The sequence below is a fragment of the Lonchura striata genome, chromosome 6 (assembly GCF_050655825.1).
Source record: "Lonchura striata isolate lonStrDom1 chromosome 6, ASM5065582v1, whole genome shotgun sequence".
In the NCBI taxonomy this organism is placed as follows: Eukaryota; Metazoa; Chordata; class Aves; order Passeriformes; family Estrildidae; genus Lonchura; species Lonchura striata.
Genome location: NC_140708.1, coordinates 26,882,815 through 26,909,255, shown reverse-complemented (window position 1 = coordinate 26,909,255; position 26,441 = coordinate 26,882,815). Strand labels below are relative to the sequence as shown.

General features: G+C 50.9%; 1 protein-coding gene across 7 annotated transcripts in view; it reads right to left on the bottom strand.

The window, feature by feature from the left end:
* Positions 1-26,441, bottom strand: part of DNMBP (dynamin binding protein) — a 35,436-nt gene that overhangs the window by 8,016 nt on the left and 979 nt on the right. For 2 of the 7 annotated variants that reach the window (XM_085582607.1, XM_085582603.1), the window contains exons 2-6: positions 17,884-18,062; positions 15,526-15,648; positions 13,035-14,975; positions 1,032-1,219; positions 344-443 (exon numbers count right to left, since the gene is read on the bottom strand). In XM_085582607.1, the coding sequence (XP_085438733.1) occupies positions 344-443; positions 1,032-1,219; positions 13,035-14,975; positions 15,526-15,648; positions 17,884-18,028 (2,497 nt within the window). In that variant the 5' untranslated portion in view covers positions 18,029-18,062. The other 5 variants (XM_085582604.1, XM_085582605.1, XM_085582606.1 and 2 more) reach the window with 5 other exon arrangements.

Here is a 26,441-nt window from a genome sequence, read left to right as displayed (position 1 = left end):
CACAGAGAGCTCAATCAATCCAGGTCTCCCAGGGGGAGTAGTGGAGACACTGGTCACAAGGGCCACAGAGCAAAGGTGCAGGCAGCCCAAGGCGTGAGTGGCTCAAGCTGGCAGCACTTTGGGGCAAAGGGCCAGGGACTGGCACGGACACAGTGTCTGAGCACAGTGACCCCTGGGGCAACACAGATCTCCTTGGTTTCACTTGGACTGATGAGTGGCAATGGGGACCAGCAGGGAGAAAGCCCAGTCGCAGTGATCCTCTCCCATCATTTAAACTGTTATGCTTTGGCACTAGCAATGCCCATCCCAGCCTTCTGAGAAAAGGTAACAGCAGAACTCATACCGATGGCATCTGAAGCCTCCAAGGCGGACAGCAGCTGCTTGGAGAAGTTTATTACCATGTGGATGTTTCCAAAAAGGCCCTCAAAGTCTATGTTCTGCATCTAGTGAATGGGAAAAGAGATGTCCTGGATGGGGAACATGTCCCATTTAGACTCAACAGTCCCCCCATTGCCCTCCTGCAATCCATCGGTCCTTAGCTTCACAGCAGGCACCTGGTGTGACCTCCTCTCATCACACATTCCCTTGTCCCCCAGTGCACTGAAACTTTCACTCCTTATGTGTCCTTTTCTTTCCCAGCAATTCCACCCCTCCCTCTGCTCACCTGGTTTTCTCTTTTTCCTCCCACTAAATCTGCCCCTATGGCAAGACCTCATATCTTATTTCTCCTGTCAATGAATTTAACCTATAACCAAAGAGAAACTTTTCCTGCACCAAAAAAATCAACGTGTGATAGTTACTGGCAGGTCTCTCATTCCCAGCAAGGATGAGGGCTCACTGGAATCTCAAAGCACATGGGCTTATTGCAACAAGTGCAGGGAACTGTGGGAACCACCCTCCTCCCCTCCGAACAGCTTAAATTTTCTCCATGGGTTCCTGTATAGTCACCTCTGAGAGCTAAATGGACTCAGTATTCTCACCCCAATCCACCAGTGCTGCACCACCGTTCCCCCTCCTTTCCCAGCTCCTACCTGTGCCTGCTGCAGGGGCACCATGATCCTCTCCACACACATCTCCAGGTCTCTGACATAGTCCCGCTCTGTCTGGAGCAGCTCCTCAATAACCTTGGCCCTCTTCTCCAGCATCCTCTGCTCTGCGCTCTCAGCGGCGGCCGAGGACGGCTCCAGGGACGGTGTCTGGGAGGACAGGAGAGTCATCTCTGCGAGACAGATAATCGAGATCAGCGTGCTCCAGCAAGGATACAAGGACAGGAGACAAACAGCACAAGTAACCCATGAGACGGAGGGACAGCACTGCTGGGAATCCAGGGGCCTTTCCAGAGGGGCCATCCCAGGGCTGCAGGGAGACCCAAGCCCACCCTCGCAGCACCGGGGGCGCCGCAAAGCCCCGGCACCGCGCGGCGGCAACACACCCGCTCCAGGCGCTGCGCCCCGACTGCGGCCGGGGCCGCGCTCCTCGCCCGCCCCGCGGCTCCGGGAGCTGCAGAGCCGGGGGCAGCCCCGCTAGGCAATGGCGGCCGCCCCTCCCTCAGGCTGGAACGGGGTCTCCGTTCTCCGGGCCCGGGGCATTTCCATCTCAATGGCCGCGGAGGGCCCCGCAGCCCGCTGCCGCCGGCAAAGCCTGGAGCTGGAGCCCGGCCAGCGGGCCCGGGGCTGCGGCCGCCCTGCTCGGCCCCGTCCGGCCCCCCGCGGCCGCCTCTCCTCCTGGTTTTCGGTGCCACCTGCGGCCGGGCCGGCCCAGCCCCCTCCGCTTCCATTGACACACCTCATCCCGGATTCCCCGGCCCCACCGCCTGCTCTGCAAGGCTTCGCCCTCGACCGAAACCACGGCCGCACTGCCCTCCCCCACCCCTCCCTGGTCACCCTCCGAGGCCGGCAACACCCGGGTCTCCCCGATTTCAGGGCAGCACGGAGCCCCTTGCAGCGCCAGCCTGCCTCGGGTACCCCATTTCATGTCAGTGGCTGATTCCACAAATGCGCCGTCTGCTACGGAGCCCCGGCTGCCCTCCATCAGCAGAATTTTTTCTAGAGTTGCAGACATGCCCCAGCTCTGATGTTTCTAGGAATGTTTTTGCAGGACAGGCACTTTCAGAGGTCCCTGACCTTTCCAGTGACAGCGTCAGACAACAGAGGCTCAGCCCTGCTTACTCCCAGGGACATCCAGAAGGGCTCAGGACATACCCTGGTACCACAGGACCGACTGTGCACAGCCCTAAGAGACCCTCTTGCTCCCAGCCGCTTCTGCCCAGGTGCTGGGCAGGCTGCAAGCAGCCCCCAGCCGTGCTCGTGGGGTGATGGCAGTACTCAGCACTGCAGCACGAAACATGGGATGGGAAAATTGCTGCCTCAGCCTAAGCATCCTGTCCACTGCTCCCCCAGGCCGGGGTCTTCACACCGAAACAATTCGAGAAAGAAGACACCCAAGCTGAGAAACTGACTCAGAAACCATCTAGCCTTTTTGGCCCTTCCCATTGGAGAGAAGCCTCGGCAGAAACCAGGAGCATCAGCACCAAACAGCAAGTTCTTACAGCTACCTAGGCTGAGGATAAACCACTGTGTCTCTCTGCAGAAAGAGCAACTTCAAAATCATTCCCAGTGGCCAGCCGGGCAAATGGGAAACCCAGCTGAAACACAGATGCCCTCAATGTAGGAGGGAAGATATCCATCTCTCTAAGCTGGCATCTCTGCTGGCCTGCCTTGAAATCTAGCCTGGGGAGAGGCAAAGCAACCACCTCCATGGAGGAGGTTTCAGTGACACAACCAGCACTACATTTTGTAGGCAATCACTGGGAAGAAAAGGCGTGACTGATTCCTACTGGCAAGTATCCTTAAGCCTAACCCCATCAGACCCTGTCTTGGCTTTCCAGCAGGCCCCAGTGATGAATTTTATCAACTCAAATGCAGCAGGAATCCACAAGGAGGGCCTCAGAGTAGATGCTGGGCTTAACTGGTTTTGCTCTTTGCATTTGCACAGCATCTGCAAAGTTTCAGGAGCAGACTGGGCTCTGCTGTGCAAAGTCCTCCACAAACACCCACAGGGATATCCCTAGACACAGCACTTGGAGCCTGAACAGGATATGAGCAGAAAAACATACAGGAGGGACAATTAAACACTAAGATAATACGGTCAGCCATTCCTTGTGGCTCAGAGAGTTAATGAAGTAACAACAAATGAGTTATTTTAAAGAAGGCATGGCATTTGTTTTGAAGGAGAGCAAGCTCAAGTGGGAAGGCAGCCTGGATGAAACAGGAAGGTGTTAATTTGCAATGCAAACAGGTGTGTGAAACCCAGAGGGGGTGGGTGGTGAGATGATACTACTGCATGGGGTGGGCTGGGAAGAATCTTGAGAATTAAGACAAGCCAAAATCCCAGCCAGAAATTACCCATGTAGCAGCATTTGGGAAGACAAAAGGAAAAGATTACAATTGCTTTTGTCAAATAACAGAATTTTGTATTTAGCCCCAGGCAAAATGCCACCACATTAAGCTTTGTACAGGACACCTCAAGAGTTTACTGCACCACGAAACAACCCTGCTGTGTTCCCAGCCTTAGCCATAGCTAAACTGCACTCACACCATGTGTTTGGCTCCAGCTCTCCAAAACAGAGCCGGGGATGCCCAGTGCTGCTGGCAAATGCAGCAGCTCCCCATGCTTCACCAAGCAAACCCCAGGCAAGTAAATCTAGGTCAGACCCTTACAGAAAGCACCCTGTGGCAAGGATTCAACCCACACTTGTGGGATTGCCAGCTCCGTGACACCCTTCTTTGGCAAGCCTCAAGTCCCTGCCTATGGAAGGGAAATTAAAACCTTCCCTGCACAGATTTTAAGCCCACAGTAGTCATCAGCTCAGCCTGGATGACTTCGCACAATGCTGGGCATCAGTTCTACCCCACTGCATCAGTATTTGCATGATTTTGAGAACTCATATAAATTAATTCTTCTCTGGCCTCCTTGCTTTTTCTCAACATTTCTAGACTCCTTCAGAAACAAGGCTACATTGTAGTCAAGTCTCACTACTCCAGCATCCTCCTTCAGCAATGAACTCAAAAGTTGTCCTACTTCTTTCCAAACACTTACAGCTCAAAATATTCAAATACAGAATTTATTTGTAATATTTAGGTCTTATATCTGACCAATATGTATTACTTAGTGTTTGTTTCTGATATATTTTAAAAACTCTCACTTTTTATATTTCATACTTTGTTAATTGTCATTAATTTATTTTTCTTGTTTGTCACACATTTTTGTATGTCTAATAAGAGCTTTCCCTAAATGAGGCTTATTAAGCAGTTAACCCACCAATTTCACAGCAGTGGATTTTTGTCACCTAGTAAACATTTTTTAAACACATCTCCATTTTACTCCACAGATTTTTTTATTTAGATGCTTACTTTCAATTTGATTCATCATGCTCATCAACTTTGGAGATGCTAAGACACATCACAGCTTGAATGAGCCATGTTGGCCTGCAGGAATATGATTTGTACTTTTAATGAAGCCAGCAAATTCCAATCCAGTGACAAATTCATGTTTACCCATGACACAGTTGCCAAATAGGCATTCAGAAATACATTTCCAAAAACAATGTTCTCAACCACAGTTTTCAGGGATTCAGATTCTGTTCTCCCATTTCTCTTTGGTTTGGTTGTCTGAGCCAGCCTCCCAGGAGCACCTACTTTGAGCTTTGCTAGTACCCCTGCTGGACCCATGAGAGACCCAGCAGCAGCTCCTAACCCAGGCCTGGCGATGAGGTGTGAAGATACAGCACACTCCCACCTCTGCCCTTCCTGGGGAGGCTGTGCTTTGCTATGGCAATCACACGGCTCATCCTGCTCGTCTGAGAAATGCCACTGCCATCGACTTTCTTCCAATTAATGAAAACTTTGAATAGTCATTACCCAACCTCCTTGTGGGAGCGCACATGCAATTAGAGGTTTTCCCTGCCCCACTCCGAGCAGACTCGACCCACAGATCCCAGATCCAAGGGGATGCATGTCCACCACACCGCAGGGCTCTCCCAAAGGTGCGCATGGCCCCCCGCTGCTCCTCCGGGCTCACCTGGCAGCATCCCGCCGGCGCGGCGGGCGCTGACGCCACCTGCGGAGGGACAAGCCCGGGAACCTCCGGCGGAGCCGCTCCCGGGCCCGCAGCTCAGCACAGTCCAGCAGTGACTCAGGACAAAACAAACCAGCTGCAAATATTTGAAGTATGTGGAGGCCAGGAGGGGAGGAGCCACTGCCGACCGTGAGAGGGGGGGCGATGAAACTAGGGCAGGGAATAATTAATCTGAGCAAAAGGCTAAACTCGCTGCCAGGAGCAGGATCTGGCTGGGGTGCAAACTCTTACTCCAGACGTTGGTAATACACCAGTGAGCTGAACTGGGGCAGAATAGGGATGCTTCTCCAGGGCCATTGGAGCAGCTTGGTGTCCCAAACACATCTAAGGCAGAGACTGCTTGGTTGGGATATCTCTATGCCAGACAGGACCACAACCATGGTCCTAAACCTCCTCTGGTTGCCCAGACAGCCCCGTGGATTCAGTGTGGGCAGAGGATGATTCCAACCCTTGACACAGAAAGAAGTGAAGTAATATGATGGTGTAAAACAGCTAAGCTGCTAAAATTGAGGCAGGGCATCAACAAAAGTGTGAGCAAAACCACTGATTAACAAAAGAATGAAAGCTGAAAGTTCTTTAAAAGGATGTTTTAAATATACAATCCAAAAAACATGAAGAGAACAGTACTGATGAAAAGTCTGTCCTGCATCTCTTTTTCAATAAAGAAAGCAAATATAAATACATAAATGAACACAGTAAGCCAGATAATAGATACACCACAGAAAAATTAGAAAAGAAAGACATCAAGAAAAATCCATGGATGGTAGAATTAAGTTTTCATATTTTAAATGAGGAAATAAAATGCTACTTTATAGTGGACCTTTATTTCCATCTAGGACAAAGGAAATCCTAAGGTGACACAATCCCACAAGTAGGCAGAGAGATTATGATTTTTGGCAAACCTGGCAAAAAGGTAGAATTATATAATAAATTTTCTGCTTATTTCTTTATAATAAGCAAAAATAGGAAAAAAACAAACAAACAAACAAAAAAAACACCTTGAAAATCCACTGCCAGTGGAGTGGAGACTATCCAGAAAAGAAGGCATTTCTAAACAGGTTCTTCAGAGACTGGATTTAGTTAATCCCACATAATAAAGTAAATGGAAAATCACTGCTGTCATGTAGAGAAGTGAGTTTCAATTCAACAGGATCACAAAAAAAGATGAGGCATATGAGTCACTGAGTGATCCAGGGTACCCTGAATAAAATGGAATTATTCAAACCAAGCAGGTTTAATGCAGACAAATGCATTAATGTATTAATGGGAACAAGAAATGCAGCCACATGCAGCATTGTATTCTGGGCAATAATTTTTTTGCTTGATCAGACAAAATTCAACAGGGCTTCCCTGAATGTAGCAGAGGACCACTGGGGTTTTGGACAAGGGCACAAGAGCATAGCAAGGTAAACTAGTGCTGACACCCACCCAGAATGCCTCACCCAGCTCTGAAGTCCACTGTTTTTTAAAAGAGTCTGAACTGAAAAATGAGTGAGCATCAGGAAGAATAAACACTTAAAGGTGGGTATTTTAAGACTCCATTCACTACAAAGAATTGAAGACTGAAAAAATACTTAATTATAGTACCTGCCTGAGAAGAATGGCCATCAAATAAAAAGCTCTACTTGAGGAGAAAAAGGTTGGGGTTCAGAGCTGAAATGCAACACATTAACATGCAAAACCTTTAAGAATGATGGTGACTAAGCAGCAAAACTATGACAGGTGGGTTCTCCTGTTGATGTGTCAGGCAGTCACATTTGATTCTTTTCCCAGAAGAGGTGCTCTAACCAAGCAGCTGTCACCCAGTTACACCCTACAGAAATCTGTACGAAGTGTGATAACCCTGCAAACAGAAAAGATCTCTACTGGCTTGGAAGTATTCAAGGCAGGCCAGATGGGGCCCTTGGCAACCTGATCTAGGAACTAGATGCCCCTCTATTTCTCTTCCAACCCAAACCATTCTACAATTCTATGATCTTTACTGGGGCTTTATAGTCTCAATTCTGTTACTCAGTGGATGGAGGAGGAACCTGTTAAGAGAAGTAAACAGCATTGGAAAATGTGCCTGGAGCACACGCTGAGGGAGAACCAGAGCTGACTTTTCCCTGCCAGCCGCACAGGAGGTGTCTGCTGCCAAGCACAATGGGAGCTCTTTTGGGGAGGTGCTGGTGGGATCCTACACTGAGGCAGCTACAGCAGCAAAGCAGTACATGCCAAGGAGGGCTGTTGCTGATCCAACACTGTGCCCCAGCAGGACAAGAGGAGGAAAGTTACAGACAATTGCAGCCAGAAAAATGCCATGGGATGGACAGACAGTGTTTGAAATACCTGGAGCTTTCATCTCTCCTGTTCTGTTGAGACACTGGTGCAGATGATGAGGGCATCCTGCCCTGCACCTCTCACAGCCATTCCCATGGCCCTGAGCCTGACACAGTGGAGAAGAATCCTATAATCCTTATAGCATAGGCTTTCACTTGGCATCACAGTCTGTCCCTTCAACTCTTGCAGAAGCTGGAGAAGCCAACACTGCTCCACCCTCCTAAGGCTTTGTGGACCATTTCCCATCCCACAATGTTCCTTGCCTCCTCCTGGCTCCCCTGCTGCCCTTTGGACATCTTGGCACCGCAAAGCCTCTCCCTTTCCTCAGCCTGGGGACACAGCTGAGCAAAGTCCCACCCTTACAGGGTGGCCTGAGAGTGCAGAAATGCAGCCATTGGAGCCTGCTTCATCAAGTATCTCCAGAGGACAGATTTCTTGCTAAGGCAAAGGTAGGCACTGCCTCCAGCTTTGCCATCACTTTGGCTGTTGCAGTTTTCCTCTCCATTTCAATCCCACTTCACGGAGAATTCACACACACAGCTACATGAAACACATGCTGGCAGAAAGGGCACAGGAACAAACAAGTTTTCAGACACATGGAGGCCTGTCCATCAAGAAGGGCTCCTTCTGTCCCTCTGCCCAGACCCCAGCACCCTGCTGCCACTTCCCCTCAACCCCCACCAATATTCTTGCAACCAGAAGCCAAGCTGCACAAATCTGCAGCTGACTCTGATGCAGCCACAGCATCAATGGACTGATTTCACCCACGCCTTCTGCTTTGGTAATTCTGCAGCTCCAGGGTGCTATTTGATGGGACTGGTGACCTGGGGATGGCTTGGGGTCCCAGGACACAGGGCATGCAACTGTTGTAGCACAGGTAAGGGACCACTGCAGTACTGAGAGGTGACAGTGCAAGAGATTCCCATTGGTGACAGGCTCCCAACACGCAGATGCCTGGTTATCCTGCCCAGGTGAATTATGGAACTCTGAATACTTGCTCTCTGCATATATCTGAGAACTTCCACAGCTTCCTCTATCTCCTGCTTTGTGCTGCCTGTGAACAGCTGCCATACTCATGCTCAGGGTCAGGAATTGGTTCCTACATACAGAATCTATTAATGATGGGTTATAAAGAGGCAGTGGGAATAACCCCAGCATCTCACCCTCTCCCTCATGAGGAACCTCCTCAGAGCCCTGAGAGAGCAGACAAACCAGGGCCTTAAGTTTTAGGGTGTACCTAAAACATGCAGGAGCAACAGGGTCTGTGCCACCACCTGTGCTTCCCTCCCACCTGGGCCTCTGCAAAATCCCCTTGCAGAGGCTGCACGAAGGAGTGACGACCATGATGCTATTTCACTCAGTCCCAGGGAGCAGCCTTCCTGTGAGAGGCTGTCTGTGCTGGCCACCCACGTGTACCAGCGCTGCCCTAGTGCTAGGGCAGGGTGAAGGCACACCCAAGGGAATTGCCCACAATTTCCCTGTGTACCTGGGTTTTTCTTCCTGGTCTGCACAAACTCTGAGTGCCGCAGGGCACTGGGAGCCGTCCGTCTGTAGAAGCTGTTTCTCTGCAGCACAGAGCCCACTCTGTTTGCTTCCTCGGCCTCCTGCTCCCAGACCTGGCTCCAGTCTGGCCGGCCTGTGCGTACCCTTGAGTGCTCTGCTCCACTGCTGCTCTTGGCTGCCATCCCAGCCCCTGGGGCTTCTCCTTCCAGCTCCCCACAGCCGTCGGAGTCAACGACACACGTCTCCAACCGTGTGCAGCCTGCAGCTGACCCCAGGTTCACACCACCATCTCCCAAGGACCTGACCGCAAATGCAGGAACTTCACAACCTCTGTCTGGACTGGTGTGGTACATGACATGGCCTTCGGACCTCCTCTGCTGTTCAATGTCTTCTTCATCTACTTGGTCCCTGGTACCTGCACGTGGCCTTTCCTGCTCTCTATATGCTCTAGGGTTTCCATCATCTCTATACCATTTTTCCCCTTCCCTATATATTTGATTACCTCCATCCTCTCTATACTGCCTTCGCCTCCCCCTATACTCCCCAGAGTCCCTCTCCTGCCTGTGCCACCGTTCCTTTTTCCTATAATGTCTTCCATGCTCACTGTAGGCCCTAGGATCTCTGTCATCCTGATACCACCTTCCCCCCTCCCTACAGTCTGCAAAGCCTCTATCATCTCCATATTGCCTTCCCCTCTCCCTATACGGCCCAGGTACTCCGTCCTCTCTGTTCCACCCTCCTCTTATCTCAGAACTGCAGTTTCTGTATTGAACACCCTCCCTCTCATACACCCTGTAGTTTCTGTCCTCTGTGTCCTGTCTTTTGCCTTCCCAAACATTGTCTGCTCTCCCGCAATCCATGTACTGCATCTGTCCCTTCCAGAAACCTCCATTCCTGCTCTGTTGGTCCACGGAGATGTCCTCCTGTCTCCTGGAACTGTCCCAGCCACTGTCTGCTCCTGGGCTGCCCGGGTACGGCCTCCTTGTCACCCTGGGTCTGTCGCTGCAGCCAGCCACGTCCCGTCTCTGCAGAGCACAACAGTCCTCATATTCCCAGCTGAGGAGCCGTGGTTCCCGTCTCGGATCCTCCATGCAGCGCTTCCTCTAAGGACAGGTGCACATAGTCCTGTGGGGTGTGGCGCAGGGGCCGACTCCCCTCACCCTCTGCTCCCTGAGCCCAACCCCAGGCACGGCGCTCCTGCGCTCGGCTCCAGCACTCCCGTCCCGAGTGAAACGCAGGTGCTGCTTCCTGAAACCAGCCAGCAAAGGCACGGGCCCAATCGCTGGCAGCCCCGGCCTCCTCCACCTGCTGCCCAAAGTAATCAGTAACCAGCCCGGAGTGAGGAGGGGAGCCAGGCTGGGCTGGCCTGCACCGCCCGAACCGGCTCTGCCGCTTTGCCAAAACCTCTCCCCAGGCAGGCTGAGGCAGGGAGGAGGAGGCCACTGGAGCATGCAGAGGCCCTGCCCTGAGACCAATGTCCTCAGGGGAGGGAAACAGAGCATGTGTGAGACCACAGGAAACCACAGAGCAGAGGTGGGATACCAGATCTTCTATTAGATCTTCTTCTTTCCACCCCTGATGCATGGAGGACACAACGTGGTCTAGAAGAGGCTGGGCTCTGCTGCACACTTCACTGGGGCAAACTGAGGCCTTCAGGCTGCCCCTGGCTCAACCCTGATGCTGAACCCATCCTCTTCCCAGCCCTCACCCGCAGTCACATGAAGGTCAGGAGAGGAGCTGCTCTCTGCAAGACAGACAGGTGCCTCCACAGTGCCATGCAGTCACAGCTGCATGGTTCCCTGCCCCAGGGGGAACAGCTGGTCCACCCGCTGACAGGAACGGGCTTGAAGGGATTACTTGGGTTATGGAGTCTGGTGCCAACACACAAAATAAGTTTCCAGAAGGCTATAGAAATACAGACTCCAGTAATGTTTTTTACTGCAGGGCACAACATATTCCCAATTTTCCATGCCAAACACAGAGCTCCTATAAGAAACCAAGAGACAACCACAGCACGCCCTTGACCAAGAGTGCAAGAGTCTGTTGATGTCATCCATGTCTCAGGTTCTTGCAACACTTGTTAGGAACGCAGAGACCACGCTCTCAGCTGGTAGAAGACAAAAATAAACCAATGGACTCTCCTACTCCAACTGCAGGAGGGCAAGTGTTAAACCTGCTGCAGTCTGGTCATCAGTGAAACCCCAGGGTGCTCATAAGACACACCAAAAAAGCAACCTGATGATTTTAAACATTTACTATAGAAAACCACATATTTTCTACTCTTCTACTCTGGCTTCCCAAAAGATACACTGAAGGGCTGGATTTCCCACTGTGAGCTATTCCCCCTATAAGACTATGCATGCCCTAATTTCATTGCTGGTCAAAGCTTAGTGACAGCTTTTCTGCCTCCAGTGTCTCCACATTCCTAACAGTGGTAAGGCAGAGGTCATGCCTCAGGCATGGCACAAATACTGTCTTCCTGAGCCGATGCAACACCAAATTACTGTTCTGCCTGCTGCACTAGAGCTGGCCTAGCAAGACATGCTCTCTGGCCACACTCAGATGTGTCAGAAGGGACATGGCAGAGCTTGGGCAGGACACATCTTTATCAAAGGGTTAAAGAGGTCTCTTGAATGTGAGAAAAATCCCCTAGGACAACTGAAAGGATAGTAACTCGAGGATTCCTCAGCATAGTGCATTAGTTCTTGTCTAAAACTTCTAATTCCAGGAACCAACAGGTTCCACAGGATCAGTCCTCTGCCAGGAAGCACTGGGGCAGTAGGAGACATTTTCCCACAAGACTCATCCCATCAGAAAATTTCCCTTGAGATTCAGCCTAGACTTTCCTCTTCCTATCTTCAAGTTATTTCATCTAGGTTCAAATCCTCTAGGCCTCCTTCCAAGCATCCCTTTTGCACACCACTGTGGTGAAAGCTGTTTGTCACCCTGTTTTCCTGGTGCACCCATATCAGCCTTCATTCCCATGTGCTCTGCCTCTGACATGATGGTGCAGCAAGGTGCCTGGGCTCCCCAGTGCTGATTAAGCAGTGGGAGGATGGAGGCAATGAAGTCAGAGTGAGTAACTCCCAGGCAGGAGTTGGCATTTCACTCCATCTCCCGCATGCAGTGCCCACATTTCCTGCACGTCATGGGTTTCAGTACCAGCACGGCAGTGTCAGAGCTCCTTGGAGAAGCCTGGGAAGGAACTGTGGGAGAGGATGTATGTGATTCCATCTTTCCATTCGTCTACTGTAACATCAAGAGCACTGATCTTTAGATGGCATCTTCATGTTTCAGAGACCAAATGTGCTGATATAATAATGGGAAATTCCTCTTTCCTGAGTAATTTTTTTCCGGGGTGCAAGAACAAAAGTCACATTTTCAGCTATAGATATGCTACAATTGTAAGCTCTTTGCTGCTGTTACCAACAGAATAGTCCTGTTTTCTTGTTGTGGACTTCATGAATGGCAGGAGCACAGACTTTACTTTTTGCCCAGTAATCCATCCCACTCCCAGGTCAGGTTCAGTCCCTTTTGGTGTACCCTTCTCATATGAACAACAAATCCTCACAGGTCTGTATCAGCAACAGAGCAGAAACCACAGGAAACCCAGTGCCCTGACAGGTTGAGAGCAGTCACAGCACAAACTCAGCAGTCAACTCAAATCTCAACTGCAGGACCACCAGCAAAGCCACCCTGAAGTTGCTGCTCACTCCCCTAGAGATAAGAGAGGATGAGGCAGGGAGGCTGGAACTGCAGCAGCAGTGTTTTTCCTTTCCATCATGGAAATACTGGGAGTAGATGAGATGAAAGCTCTGGATGTATGGTGGGGCTGGAAGAGATGGGAGAGTTGGAAAGAAAAGGGGGTGGGGAAGACCAGGGCAAAGAGATATCCAGAGAAAGACACTGTGATTCTCCAAGGCAAAATCATGATGATATATACTGCAACAGTACTTACAAAATGATCAAAATCAATAATTAAAGGGTATAAAAGACTGCCTTCAACAGTGTCTGTAGAACAGCAGAGACACCTGTGCTCCTGAAGCATTCCCCATCCCACGCTGTTATAGACTCACCTCTCAACTCCTGCAGCTCCATGCTGAGGCTCTCAATGTTGGAGTCACAGAAATCAAGGTTTTCCATGGTCTCTGCTCTCACCAGCTCATCCTGCTGCTCCTCCAGCATCAGGCTTAGTTCGGCACGGGTCTTGCTGTACGCCTCCAGATCTCTCTCCACCTCTCCAATTCTAGTCAGCAGGATGGAGCTGGAGGAGGCTGATCCTGCCTGTGTCAAGTCCTCACATCCCTCCTCCACCTGCTGCTCTGGGGTGCTGGGCTGAAGCTGCGCAGGGCTGACATTTTTCCGCTGGTTGCTGGATGGAGGCCGGGGCGCAGGCCGGGAGGGTTTGACGGAGAAGGACAGGGACCTGCCCTTGGGCACTGGGCTGCCCTGCCCGTGCACAGCGGCTGTCGTGAGGCTGCTGGGCCGAGGAGGGGGTGGCCTCAGCGCCCTTCTCCTCTCTGCCTGCCTGGAGTGGGACACAGATTCAGGAGACCCGCGGACAATGTCCTTCTCAGAGCTGTAGTCCAAGATGGAGAAGTGACGGGAGACCTTGTCCTGCTCCGCACCAGTACTTGACAGACTCTTCTCAAACTGGGCCAGCTGCTCTGTCAGTTTGGAGTCCAGGTCCATGCAGCTGTCCCCCTGCACTGCAAGATTGAAGCATTCCCCCCAGCTCCCAGCCCGTGTGTCCAGGCTCACCTGGGCAGTTCCTAAGCTGGAACAGGGCTTGGACTTCTCCAGTTTACTGTCCATCCAATTGTCTAGGTCCTGGGTCCTGCTCTGGCTCTCCTGGGGCTCAGATGCTGCGCAGCTATTAGCAGATGAAATCACTTGGTTCCTGCAAGGATTCTGGGGGAAGTGGGGAGCCTGCAAGGGCACAGTGGGGCTGTCTCCATCATGCTTAGGGAGGGAGTGAGTTTCTGAGTTTCCTGGGGCGGCTGAAATAGTCCCCCCAGGCTCCGGCTCACCTGCTTGACCAGGCCTGCTGCCCTGTGGGGGAGGCAGCTGAGCAGAGGGGAGAATGCCATTGACTGACTTTGTGTGGGGAGAGGGGACCGAGCCCACCGTGCCTTCGGGATGTGGCTCTTGGTGTCCTGTGCTGGGAAAGGCCTGGTGCTGTCTCAAGTCAGTGCCAAGAGGACCCTCTGACCTCCCTGCCTTGTGAGACAAAATGGTGGCAGGCTCAGGATATGTGGCCAAGCCATCCTCCTTTTCCCTGCTATCCTTCTTTGGCAAAGGAGGAGTTTCAGAGCAAGTGCTTTCTGGATCTTGATGGATGCTCAATCCACAACTGCCTCCACCTTGCAGATCCCCAGCACTCATCTTTTCCATGCAAGCCTCAGAGGCTTCCAGTCTCACAAATCTGTGTGGAAAGATGCCACGTTTTCCTCTCAGCTCCCCCTCCAGCCAGCCATCCTCCAGAATGCCTACAATCCGAATCCTGTCACCCACATCAAAATCCAGTTCCTTGGACTCCAGGGCTTGGAACTGGTAGAGGGCAACACCATAAGTACTCCCTGGCTCATTGTCTTCTTTGTGGGGTATCTCTACTGTCCCATTGGTGTCACAAATCCCTGTGGGCTCTGGATGCACTGAGGCTCCTGGTGCTCGCAGAGGAGTAAGCAGTTCCACAAAACCCTCTGGGAAGATGCCCCTGCAGCCTCTGAGCTCACCCTCAAACCAGCCAGGCTCTGGGACACCAACAATGTTGATCACATCCCCTTCCCTGAAGTCCAGTTCCTCCTCCAGCTGAGCAGACAGGTCCATCAGGGCCTGGGCTTGGCCCAAGGAGTAGGCAGGCATCTCCAGGAGAGGGCTCTGGGACAGCTGACGTCTCCGAACTGAAAGGCACAGCTCCCTCACACATGATGAGGGGAAAAAGCCCTTGGAACCCCAGCTGCTTCGGCCCTGGAGCCAGCTGGAGGCCAGGGACCCCCCCAGGATCACCAAGTCTCCTGCAGAGAATAAGACACAACAGTTCAAAACTGCTCCCATTATTGCTTCCCACCTCCTATTCCTGCCTCCCTGTGCTCCCTCCTGGCTGTGGATGAGGACTGGCACTCTGTTATAGTACAGTGCGTGCTGGGGATGCACACAAGCACAGGATGGGATTAAGGCAGGAAGTATCAGCAGCCTCTTGCACATCTAAGACACACAGTTTGGCTGCAAAGCCGTGCAGGCGCATCAAAGCTTTCATTCTCCCCCAAAAGCAAGTCTAAGATTTGGAGATTAGAGGTCAGTTAAAAGGCAATTGTAAATTTGCTATGATGAGGTGATGTCAATTTTTAAAGTTTCACGAGTAATGACAGATCATGAGAAACTTGTATCAAAGTGGCAGAAGCCTAGAGGACCATGGTGGATTTGACATGACCCATGTCATGAGGAATTAGGAGATTCACCTCTTTCTTCTGACACTTTAGGCAGGATGTTGTGACTAGGTTCATCCATCTGGAAGGACAGGTGAGGCTTTTGAGGTGCAAAGCAAAGGAAGGGAATGGAGATTACCTCTCTGCAATGATAAGCTCCCTGGCTCTTGAGATGTGAAGTCATTGGTACAAACAAACAGTTTTTCTCCCTGCTTCAAAGGGGGAATATCCACAGGTTCAACAAAGCTGCTAGGAAACTGCCCTAAAAGGAGAATGAGTTGTCAGCAACGAGTCTTTTCTGTGATCTATCACCATCTCCACCCTCCTTCCAGATTTTGGGATCTATTCACCTCTTGCTAAAGGAAAATACCCAGTTACCCTGGGTACCTCAATAATCTGGTGGAAGAAGAACAAGTTTGGGATCTAGAAATTCTTGGGGTTTTAAGTACTTAAGAGCTAAAAGAGTTAAAAGAACTTAAGAGAACAAAAAGTTTGAGCCCTTGGCTCACTCCAAGTAACAACAGGTTGTGTGCATTACTGGGACTGTAATCTGGGACTCCATCAGCATGGAGCTTCCAGGAACAGACATACTGGGTTTTCCTTCCCCTTAGTGCTTCTTTCCCAACTCAGACCCATGGTGAGGACTAAGGGATCCAGTAATGCTGGATCATGGGAGCAGTGTCTTCTGACTGGGCATATTCACTTGGTGCTCCTTCCTCCATAGGGCTTGACCCCTGTGCAGTCTCAGCACAGAATTCAGACACCACATTTGGGATGGTCACACCTGTGAGACTCAGGCTCTGTCACAGCTTCAGCACTGCTGGGACTCCAAGGACCTTCCTCACTGTCATTCTGTGTATCTGTTTCACCATGGCACATTTGTTGGCCATCAGATACTAATTTCAGTCCTGAGAGCCATGTCCTGAGAGACATGGCAGAGCCCACTGCAAAGGCCACTAAAAGTGTCTTTCTCATATAATTTGAGTCAAGGGGATATGATGAAGTATGGGCTAGTACCACACCCAGCAGTGCCTCTGGGTGACCAAATATTTTCTAATAAAAGTGGAAACACCATATCCTAGGCATCCAGAGCTTTACACAGTGTTTAGGCAACTCGACACTTGCTATTCTCTTGCTGCTTCCTTCACAGTTTTAACCAACTCTCATTTTCCTTATCTTAGTTTGCTGCTTTGTACATGGAAACAACATAATGCTGTAAGAAAGAAATTACTGTACATGGAGTTACAGTAATTATTCCACGGAGTAATAAGTGCAACTAGGCTGCAACACCTCCACAGCTTCTATTCTAAAGTGCTTTTTCAATTCCCTATAATTTAGATAGCTGGGCAAAAAACTACAACAGCTGTTCTAAGGGAAAGCAGGAATGCAATTGGGTTTTGAGTTAAAGGTCACTAAAAACATTCAGTTTGACTTCAGCATGTTTCTGAACATGACCTATGACACACATCTGTTTGTTCTTCCTTAATATCTTCATCTTCTATATAACAACCTCACCAGTTATGCTGGGAGACAAAACTCTGTTGAAAACTGCACACATAATCCTTGCCCAATGACTTCAGCAGCAGCAACAGGATCAGGCACAGGCTCATTCAATGCCACTTATCAGTCACAGGGAGCACAGGAGGGAAGTGCTCCCGTGCACCTTTGTTTCAGACAGTAGACAGCTTGTGGCTGTTAGGAGAGACCAGACTGCTGCTACAATAGCAGTCTCATCTCTACAGCCAGGGATGAAATCAGTCCCACCCTCATGCTGAAGACAGAGGCAGGCTTCTGCTTTGAAGTGGCCTGGCTTTCATCTCCCCAAGAGCTCACACATCTTCTTAACATCAGGATTAAGATGAGAAAGAGCTGCCTAAACAGAGACTATGAGACTCTTAGTGTTTCACTAAGAGCATTCTGTTGCTTCAGAGGATTCCCACACCCTCCTAAAAGTTTAAGAGACTTGCACACCATTCCAGGCACCTAGATATTGATGATAATTTGTGCACAAAGATGCTTTAAAGCAGAAAGGAGGAAGTGGGGCTGAGTCAGAGGGCTTGGGGGGGGGACACATGATCACTGTTGTTCTATCTCCACTGACAAGGTCACTTGGACTAGTTTCCAGAGTGGATGCATTTCCACTCTCAGTGCATCTGTTTCCTTTCTCCCCTTCCACTGCCACAGCAGGTCAGTACGTAAACTAGCCAGGAAATGGGCAGTCTCTCCACAGAGGCTGGAACAACCAGAAACTCCTATCTCCTTAAGAATTGACTCTCCACTAACCTCTCTCAAAAAACAACACAAAAGCTTGTCTGGATAGTTGACACAAAGCTGGCAGAAGACCAGTGGCAACGTGCACTCTTAGTCCCAACCAAAGTCCCATGAAAGATTTAGTAAATCAAATCAGGTCCTTCCCCACCAAGGGAAGATGTGCTCATGGAGTGCAAACTTAGCTGGCACTTGTATGGAGCCAGGTGCAGGCATTTCCAGCTCTTACCTGTGACACCTTCCTTCTTGCCAAGGAGCCAAAACTCGTCCACCACAGCCAGCACCTCGATGACATCTCCCACGAAGAGGGGAAGCTCTTCAGAGACGCTGGGGCAGAAATCAAAGACTGCCCGTACCACGGAGCCAGCCTCCATTGTGCAGGGTCTGAAGACAAATCAGTGCCTAAGGCTGAGACAGTAAGAAATTTGTCAGCTCTCAGAAACACCTGAAATTATCACACATAAGCCCAAGAAGTAAAACCCTTCCTGAGCACAGAGGCAGATGTGGGGAGATCCTGTCCTGAGCTCCCTGCCAACCCCTTCCCACATGCTGCAGGAGCCAAGGGGCTGCAGCAATGCAGCCTCCATGGTCTAACCTGCCTTGTCCCACTCCTCTGGCTAGCTCTGTAGGATCATGTGTTTGTGCTGCAAGAGGGGGGACAAGCAGCAAAAAATTTGGAAGTGAATTCCCATCAGGAAGGAAGCAAGAGGAGGGGAGGAAGCTCAGCATTTCCTTGACATGTGGGGCACAGCTCAGTCTGACAGGGCCTGGTGAGCAGCCACCACCAACCACCTACATGTCCCACCACACACTCTCTGGCAGGGTGGGCACAGGAATCCCCCTCTCCATGCCACCACCCAGGGCCACAGGAACTGCATGCTGAACCAGCACCACAATTCTGGCCCAGCAAGAGAAGAGGCACAAAGTCCTCTCAGGCAAGCTCAATACCACCATCCTCATTCTCAGACCTGAGAATCCTTTCTGAGATCCTGACTGAGATCCTTTCTGCCTTCTAGGTACCTGGCTCAGACATTCCCTGGGTGGCCCCACCATGGTTCTTGGCAGAAGTCAGACTGAGATGAGGACGCAGATCCTGTCCAAGCCTCTGGGAGACAAAGATGAAATTCCTCCTGGCAGGAGACTTGAAAGCAGGCCTTGTCAAGGGTTGTGTCCTGGATTTCCCCTTACTCTGGAAGTGGCTGTTGAGGATACTCTTCTGTATAATTTCTGCTTTTCAGCCTCACCGTCAAGGAAATACAGTGCACCAAGGCAGCAGCAGTCCTGCAGCTTAAGCTGCTCCTTTGTCTCTCCCCAAACTCCTCAGGATGGGAACAGGAAGGTTCATCCATCCAAAGCAACCAGAAACTTTAAGATTACTCCTCACCTTCACCTCAGACCAATGAGTTTACTTTCATTTCCTGACCCACTGCAAATACAGGCACAGGACAGCACTGCCAACACCTCTCCCGGTGCTTTCAGAGCCCTGCGCTCTGCGCCGCTGGCACACCGGCGTCCGCCCCACCAGCCCCCTTGGCACAGGCTGCTTTCGTGCCACATCACGAGCAGTCCCCGTCCCGGCCGCTCGGACACACCGTCCCTGCCGGGGGCCGCTCCGCTCCGCCCCAGAGCCGCTCCGAGCGCCGCCCAGCCGCTGACACCGCCCCGTGTCGGCACGGCTCCAACCCCTGCCCAGCCCAGGGCAGGAACGGCGCCGCGACGGCACAGCAGAGCGCGAACACACGGACCCCGAGGGCAGCCTTTCCCGTACAGCCACACAGCCCACCTGCGCCCCGGAGAGTCGGGAAGAGAGGAAGCTAACACAGGCAGGAGAGATATGTCCCTGCTAACGAGGTGCAGGCAACTTCCAGAGAGAATGCCAGTGGGGGATCCAGGCAGGCAAAGGCTTTCTGCTGACGGGACCATTCTGTTTATGCAGTCCGACTCACCTCCTGGGAACAAAGCGGGTTTGTACTCTGCAGGAACAGCTTCCTCATCACGTCTCTCCCCGCCCCCAGCCGTTCCTCTGCTGCAGCCAGCATGCTGTGCCTCTGGCCACCCTCACCTCTGCCATCCTGTCTGTCTGTCACTCCTATTGCTCTCCACTGCCTTCCCCACCGCACGTGGGCTTCCTGGGACACAGGCTGTCCCTTTGTCACCAGCTTTGTGCTGGCTGCACAAACAAAGAGCCCAATATCCAGCAGCAGACAGCACTCTGCCACCAAAAAGAGATGAATGGACTGGAGTGAATCAGGAGCACAAAGAGCTGCAGTTCAGGATAGCAGAAACCTACTGAGGCAGAAGGAGTAACAGTATTAAAAACATGACCATGTGGAGTGAGGAAAAAGACAGAAGAGCCATCAATTAGCTTGAAAATACTACAGACAATTAAGGATCCTTCTGCTGTTAGAGGTGGGGTGCCTGGAGTATGCCGCTGCATGTTCTCTTGGGAACAGGAGCAGCAGCAGCAGGCGCAGCAGCAGCACCCCTTTGCAGACACCCAGGCTCCCCTCCACCCCCAGACAGGCTGCCAGCTGAGCTCAGGCTCCTAGGAATCCTCTGAATATTCATACTCTGAATATTCAAACTTCATAGCAGCACTGGACAAAGAGGGAAAAGCATTGCAGGCACAATTGCTGCCTTAGGGTAGTTTCCCCAGGAGCACATGATGGTACACTGAGATTTCTTGTATGTCTTCTGTCAAAGGTGTAATGTAAGAATGGGCAGAGGTATGCAAAGATTACAATATGTGTGCTGCAGACACAGTCCTGGCTTTGCTACAGTCACTGGCCCTGAGAATACAGCCCTGCCACTGATCCTGCCCATGAAAACAGGAGTGTCACTTCCTTCAACACACCTGCAACTCTGGGGACTCATCATTAAAATGTGCAAGATTTTCCAATGAGATGGAGATAGAGAGGGACAGGCAGGACTGCGATAGTTCCAGCATCTATATATTAATTACAGTTATAATAAACCACTAATCTATTCATGTCCAAAGCATTCCCTGAGAGGCAACTTGTAAGAAAGCGTGAAGCAACTTCTGAAACTGCCAAAAAAAGAATCGCAACAGGCTCATGTTCCCTCAGCAGTACCAAGAAGAGCAAGATCACTCCCTGACTCCATTGGAGTATAGACAGCACACCCTTGTATTTGCAAGTAGTAAATCAGTCTTGTGGAGCTTGCTTGCTCAATTACATGAATTAAGCACAAAATATTACGTTTTCCAAGGCCTTGGCCTTGTCTTACTCCCTGCAGTGTTGCCTGCCAACATTTTCTACAAACCCCCACCTAGAGAAGGAAGCCTCCCAGCATATTCCAGACTGGAAACTTACTGAGTCCAACCCTTCAGGCTTAATAGTGGACCTGAGCTTCTTCCAGATCCACCCTAGATCTGGTGAAAACAAACATTCAGCAACAGCTCACGCAGAGGCTCCAGAAGAAAAAGCAGACTGCAGGGAGAGCAGGGCTCTGCCTGTGATTCCCTGTGAGTCACGGCTCCTGACGGCTGGCCAAGCACCTTTCACCTCAAGGATGGGTGATCCTTTCCTGCCAGAGGGAAGGAGGGAGAGCTCTGCCACAGCTGAGCAAACTCTGGGACTTCAGGCTGGGGGAGGTCAGGACTGCGGATCGCAGGACTCCTGCCCCCGCCCAGCATCCAAAGAGAGCCTCACTGTCCAAGTATGAAGCTGTGGCACAGGAACTCGCCCTGCTGAGAACACACGGGCTCTGTCTCACTGCCTGATCCTGCACAAACCAGGTAACATGTTCCTGGCGCCTGACCACAGCCTGCCTGGTGCCAAGCTCTGGGCCTGACACAACAGCATTGTGCAGCAAGGCAGGGAGTGGATTCCCAGGGCATTAATCACTCCCTCAGTCTGCGTGCATGCATGCTCAGCACACACTAACATTACCTTCATGGAAGACTGCTTATCCAATTTTGCTATTAGCTCTGGAGTGTGTCTGGTCCAGCACGGGCCGATAGAAGCAGGGACCAGAATGAAATTATAGCTATTAACTCTGTTACAATATTGTTTTGAGATCTTCAGCACAGACTGGGTCACCAAGAAATGGCATTTGCACATAGAGTCTGGCAACTTCTTCTATTCCTCCTCTTCTTGCAGCTGAAATTGTGCAGGGTAAGAAATCCAAAATAACCGACTCACCAGCATCAAATGTAATTGTCAGGCACTTGCTAGAAGTACAATCACTTAGATGGAGGCAGGACTACTGAAGATGCTGAAGCAAGGATTTTAAGCACTTAAGAGATAAGGCAGCAATGTGAAGAGGCCATTTAGGCTGATTACAAGAAGTATTAACAGCCCCAGTAGAAAGGGAGACCCAAAGGGTTTGAGGGCAGCTAATTCACTCCTATCCCAAAGCACTGCTCAGACCATGAGATAAAAACCAGTAATGGATAGATGCCACAAATTAAGCAGCAAGGAAACCAAACTTAACAGGTGCTATTGTCACTCGTCTCTCCACTAAATAATACATTCCATCTTGTCACTCAAGAAGCAGCACTGTTAGAACCATGGAGAGTATGACTGCACTGTAACTGAAGAACTAACATTTCACCAAACAGACCAAAATATGCCATGTAGGCTTCCACAGGCACGCAGGATTTGTACAAGAGGGACAAGTAGATTCTTGTTCAGTGGATGTCTCAATCTCTATAATAACTTTAGAATCTGCATGAGCAGTAGACCAGGAATGGTCATATTCCCAGAAATGTACAAAGACAAGCTTGTCACAAAATGATTAGAGAAATTAATATTAAAATTATTAAACAAATGCTGTCAGTGATGTTTTTAAAAATTGAAAAACACCCTGCATTTCACCTAGGTCTTTTTGTGCCTCCTTCCACTCATTATAGATCAGTGTCCACTGAAAACAGAATCCGCCCCCAGTGACAGAGATACCCCTCAGTTCAGTGTACCCTTCAGCTGCTGAAAGATTGGCTTTGATAAGAGAGCTGCTGCAGCTCTTGATGTGCTCTAGACTGCAGGATTAGTACCCAGCACACAGTGGGAGGAACCAGCAGTCATGCGTGGCTTTTTACACCATTGTGTCAAGAACAGAAGCTTACTAACTACATACTAAGACATTTCTACCTTTTTCCTCTGTTCCTTCATGTGTTCTCCAAATCTAGACAGCCCTCCTTTCCTCCTTCATACCCCAATGCATCTGCACAGCCTGCACTGTCCTCATTCATACTTCTAGGATAGGACATTACCTGCACACCAGCATGCCCTGACTGCTCCCATCAGTCTTCAGAGCTGTGGCCACCCACACTCCCTCTCTCTGCTCAGAGCAGAACATGTTGCTCTGTAAAGCACCCCGAGGTCCCTGCTTGCCTGCACATTCCTGGGTGGAATAAACAATACCCCGTTGAGCCAGGCTGCCTGGGCCCCAGCTGGAGATGGTGCCAATGCAGGGACTGTGGCGCCAGCAAATGCAGAGCTGATCCTGTGAATCCAAACAGAATGGACAACACAGCAAGCAGGGCAAACCCCCAACTAATGGTGCTGAAGAGAGGAGCCTTCTCCCACCAGGGAATGCAGATCACTGCAGCTTCTTGATAGGACATGATGTTTGTCTCAGCAGATCCCAAAGAGTCCTCCAGCTGAGCTTCACATAGTGGGAAACATGAGAGCTGTTCTGCACTCCACCTCCTAATGCCACACAGCCCTAAGGAGGAAGAGGAATCTTCTAATTCTAAAAAGAAATAGCTTCTTTTGCTTTATCTGTGACCTGATAGATCAAAAATCATTTATATGAAGACATTTTTGGTTGGATCATCAACCCCTGAAGAACCAGGACTATCAAGTAAAGGGCGGCTTAAGCAAGCTCTGGCCTCCCACCACACCTGTGTGGCACAGGAGCTCTGCAGTGTACCAAACGAGTCATTCAAACCACTGCTTCTCTCCAGCTGGGCTCTGGTTGACAGTGTTCTCACCTGCTCTGTTGCAGGATGTGTCTGAGGGCAGGCTGGTGGTGTTTGTGTGGGTTAAGAGTGGCGTGGCAAGGAAGCAAGAGGAGCTCGTGCTGAGCCAGATGGCAAGCAAACAAAAGTAATCTGGAAACTAGAGCACAGCGTCAATTTTTAATGCAAAGCAGAACACCTTGCCACAACATGTGACCAAGATGACTGTGATGGATATTTAATCTCTGGCAATGGGGTCCCAAGCTTGCAAAGGCCAGAACACCAGCTTGGAAGAGAAGAGGTTCTCAAATTCTGTATGCTGTGGCAGCACAGCACTTACAGACTTTGTTAAAAAGTCCTGTCTCCTGCCACCCCAAGGTATGTGGTTGTGTCTCTTCCCAGTTTTGCAGACAGGCTAAAATGATACAACTTAAAATAAGGAACAGACAAAACCCCAAGAGCAGAATCACCATTGCTGTGCAGTACCTGTGGCTGGGCTACAGGTGGTAAGCAGCATACAATTACAAAATTAGTCATTATACCTTGAGTACATATCCAAAACAAGTTGAACTGGGACTACAAGGACATTCCTTAACACTGTAGCACTTGATTTTGCACCCTGAGCAATATTCTTCAAGATAACTTTTAGACAGAAGCCCATTATAATGCTTTGGCTGCTGGGTGGAGAGTCCAGAAATCTGGAAATTACCTGAGTTTGACTTGGAAACTCTGTTCTTTGCTCACCAGCATTCCTATTCTGTACTGTATCTCCAAAGAACCTCAGTCCTCAGCAGGGACTCTGCTGCTAGCTGGACCTCTTCCTTTCAGAGTCCCTAGGTGCTCCTGAGCAGGAAGCAATAAATTTTAAACCCCCACAGAAAGGGTCTAAAAATAAGACAAAGTAAAGACTGTGTCACTCAGAAGTGGGGTTGAGTAATGTGATTAGAAATATACTTTTGCTGGAGATAGAGGGGAAATTATCAGTTAGGGCAATGAAGTGCTAAGGTAAGCACAAGTCAGGCTATCCCACCTAATCTTACATCACCACTGTCACAAAGTCCATCTGAAGTCACCAACTGCAGGGACACCTCAACTGCACCCAGAACCCCAAGAGGTCACATAGCCATGGTTCCCATGACAGCTGGCAGAGGTGGTGCCCTGTAAAGCTCTGAGAATCACTCCTTTCCTTTGCCCCTACTGCTCAGCTCCTCTCATCCCATTATCAACAGTGCTTTAAAACTGTTGTATGTTCAAGCTAGTTTTTAATGTAACTGCAAATTCTAACAGAGCAGCTGGAGAGACAACTGAAGCCTTTGGCCCTGATAGAAGAGAGGATCTCACGCACAGAAAGTGGAGGCCAGCTCAGAAACGTGGGCACTCTCAGCACTGTGGAGGCCTCACACACAAGCAGGATGCATTTAGATACTGTCCAGCACGACTCACAGCCAGAGTGAGTCAAGATGAGGGGGATGATGGTGACGTCTTGTAGTGTGGTACAGAGGCTGTATTTGGCAAAGCATCTGCAAAACTGCAAATTCTGTATCTATGAACTCTTTCAGACGAAGCGATAAAATCTTAGTGGAAGCAAAGGAGAGAATGGCAGAGGCAAGGGGAAAGAAAGCCTTTTCAGAAGAAACTGAAAGTTATGGAATCATGACAAATGTCAAAGCAGACATTTATGCCTATGACACAACTAGAGATTTCCTAGGTACTATGGCAAGGAGAATGAGATATGAAAGGCCAGAAGTGGAGAGACAATTTCAAACAGCAGGAACAGCAGCAGAGATGTTTGAACCCAAAGGCCAAATTACATCAAGGATAGAATCGGCTGAGGTACCACTTAAGGTCAGCAAAAGGACAGCAGAGGAGCAGCAGTTGTCTCTCAGAGTATTCTGAGGGTGACCCAAGCCTACATCCCCTGGCAGGGCCACTGGAGAAGACACCCCCAGTTCACCTCTCATAAGTACAAGGCAATGGGGACAGGCTGACAGTGTTGCAAGAGGGTTTTGTGTTTGTAAGAGTGAAAACAAACAGGGAATTCTTTTAAGTTTCTCTTTTCAGGCATGAACCGAGTGAATGCCCTCAGAGAAGCACTCGGGAAAGGCACAATGCTGCAGCCTTGAGCTTCTGCTCTCTGTGTAAAACCACCTGTGCCACCCTCACGGGTGTGCAACTCCAGACTCCCGGTGCCAAACCACTACGGGACGGTCACAGAATTTCTAAAGGGCCAGGTGCTCTCCTGCAACAAGCTGTCCAGGCAACACCAGCTACCATCAGCTGCCTACCTGCCGGTATAGTGACGACCACCCGGGTTACCACTGCCTCAACAGACACGGCTTAGGAGACCACAATCCCAAAGTGCAAAAGGGCGGCTCCCGCGGTACCGCACAGCTGCTCCACGCTGCCCAGGTGCCCCAAGTGCTGCCAGGGCAGCGTGTGTGCTGTGGGACGGGCACAGCGAGCGCCCAGCTGGGCACGCAGGGCTGGAGGGCCACACGCTGCCGCGGCGCGGCTGGCCCGAGGGGAGCGCACCCCCGAGCTCGGGGCACCCCACGGCCGGGCAGCGCGGCCCAGGACAGCCCCCGGCACAGGGCAGCCCCGGGCACAGGCAGCTCCCAGCACAGGGCAGCCCCGGGCACAGGGCAGCTCCCAGCATAGGGCAGCCCCGGGCACAGGCAGCCCCCGGCACAGGGCAGCCCCGGGCACAGGCAGCTCCCAGCATAGGGCAGCCCCGGGCACAGGCAGCCCCGGGCACAGGCAGCCCCCACGGCCACGGGGCCCGGAGCGGGGCGCGGGAGGCGCCGGCGGGGCGCGGGCCGGGCCGGGCCCGGCGGAGGCGCAGGCCGGGGGCGGCCGCGGCACGG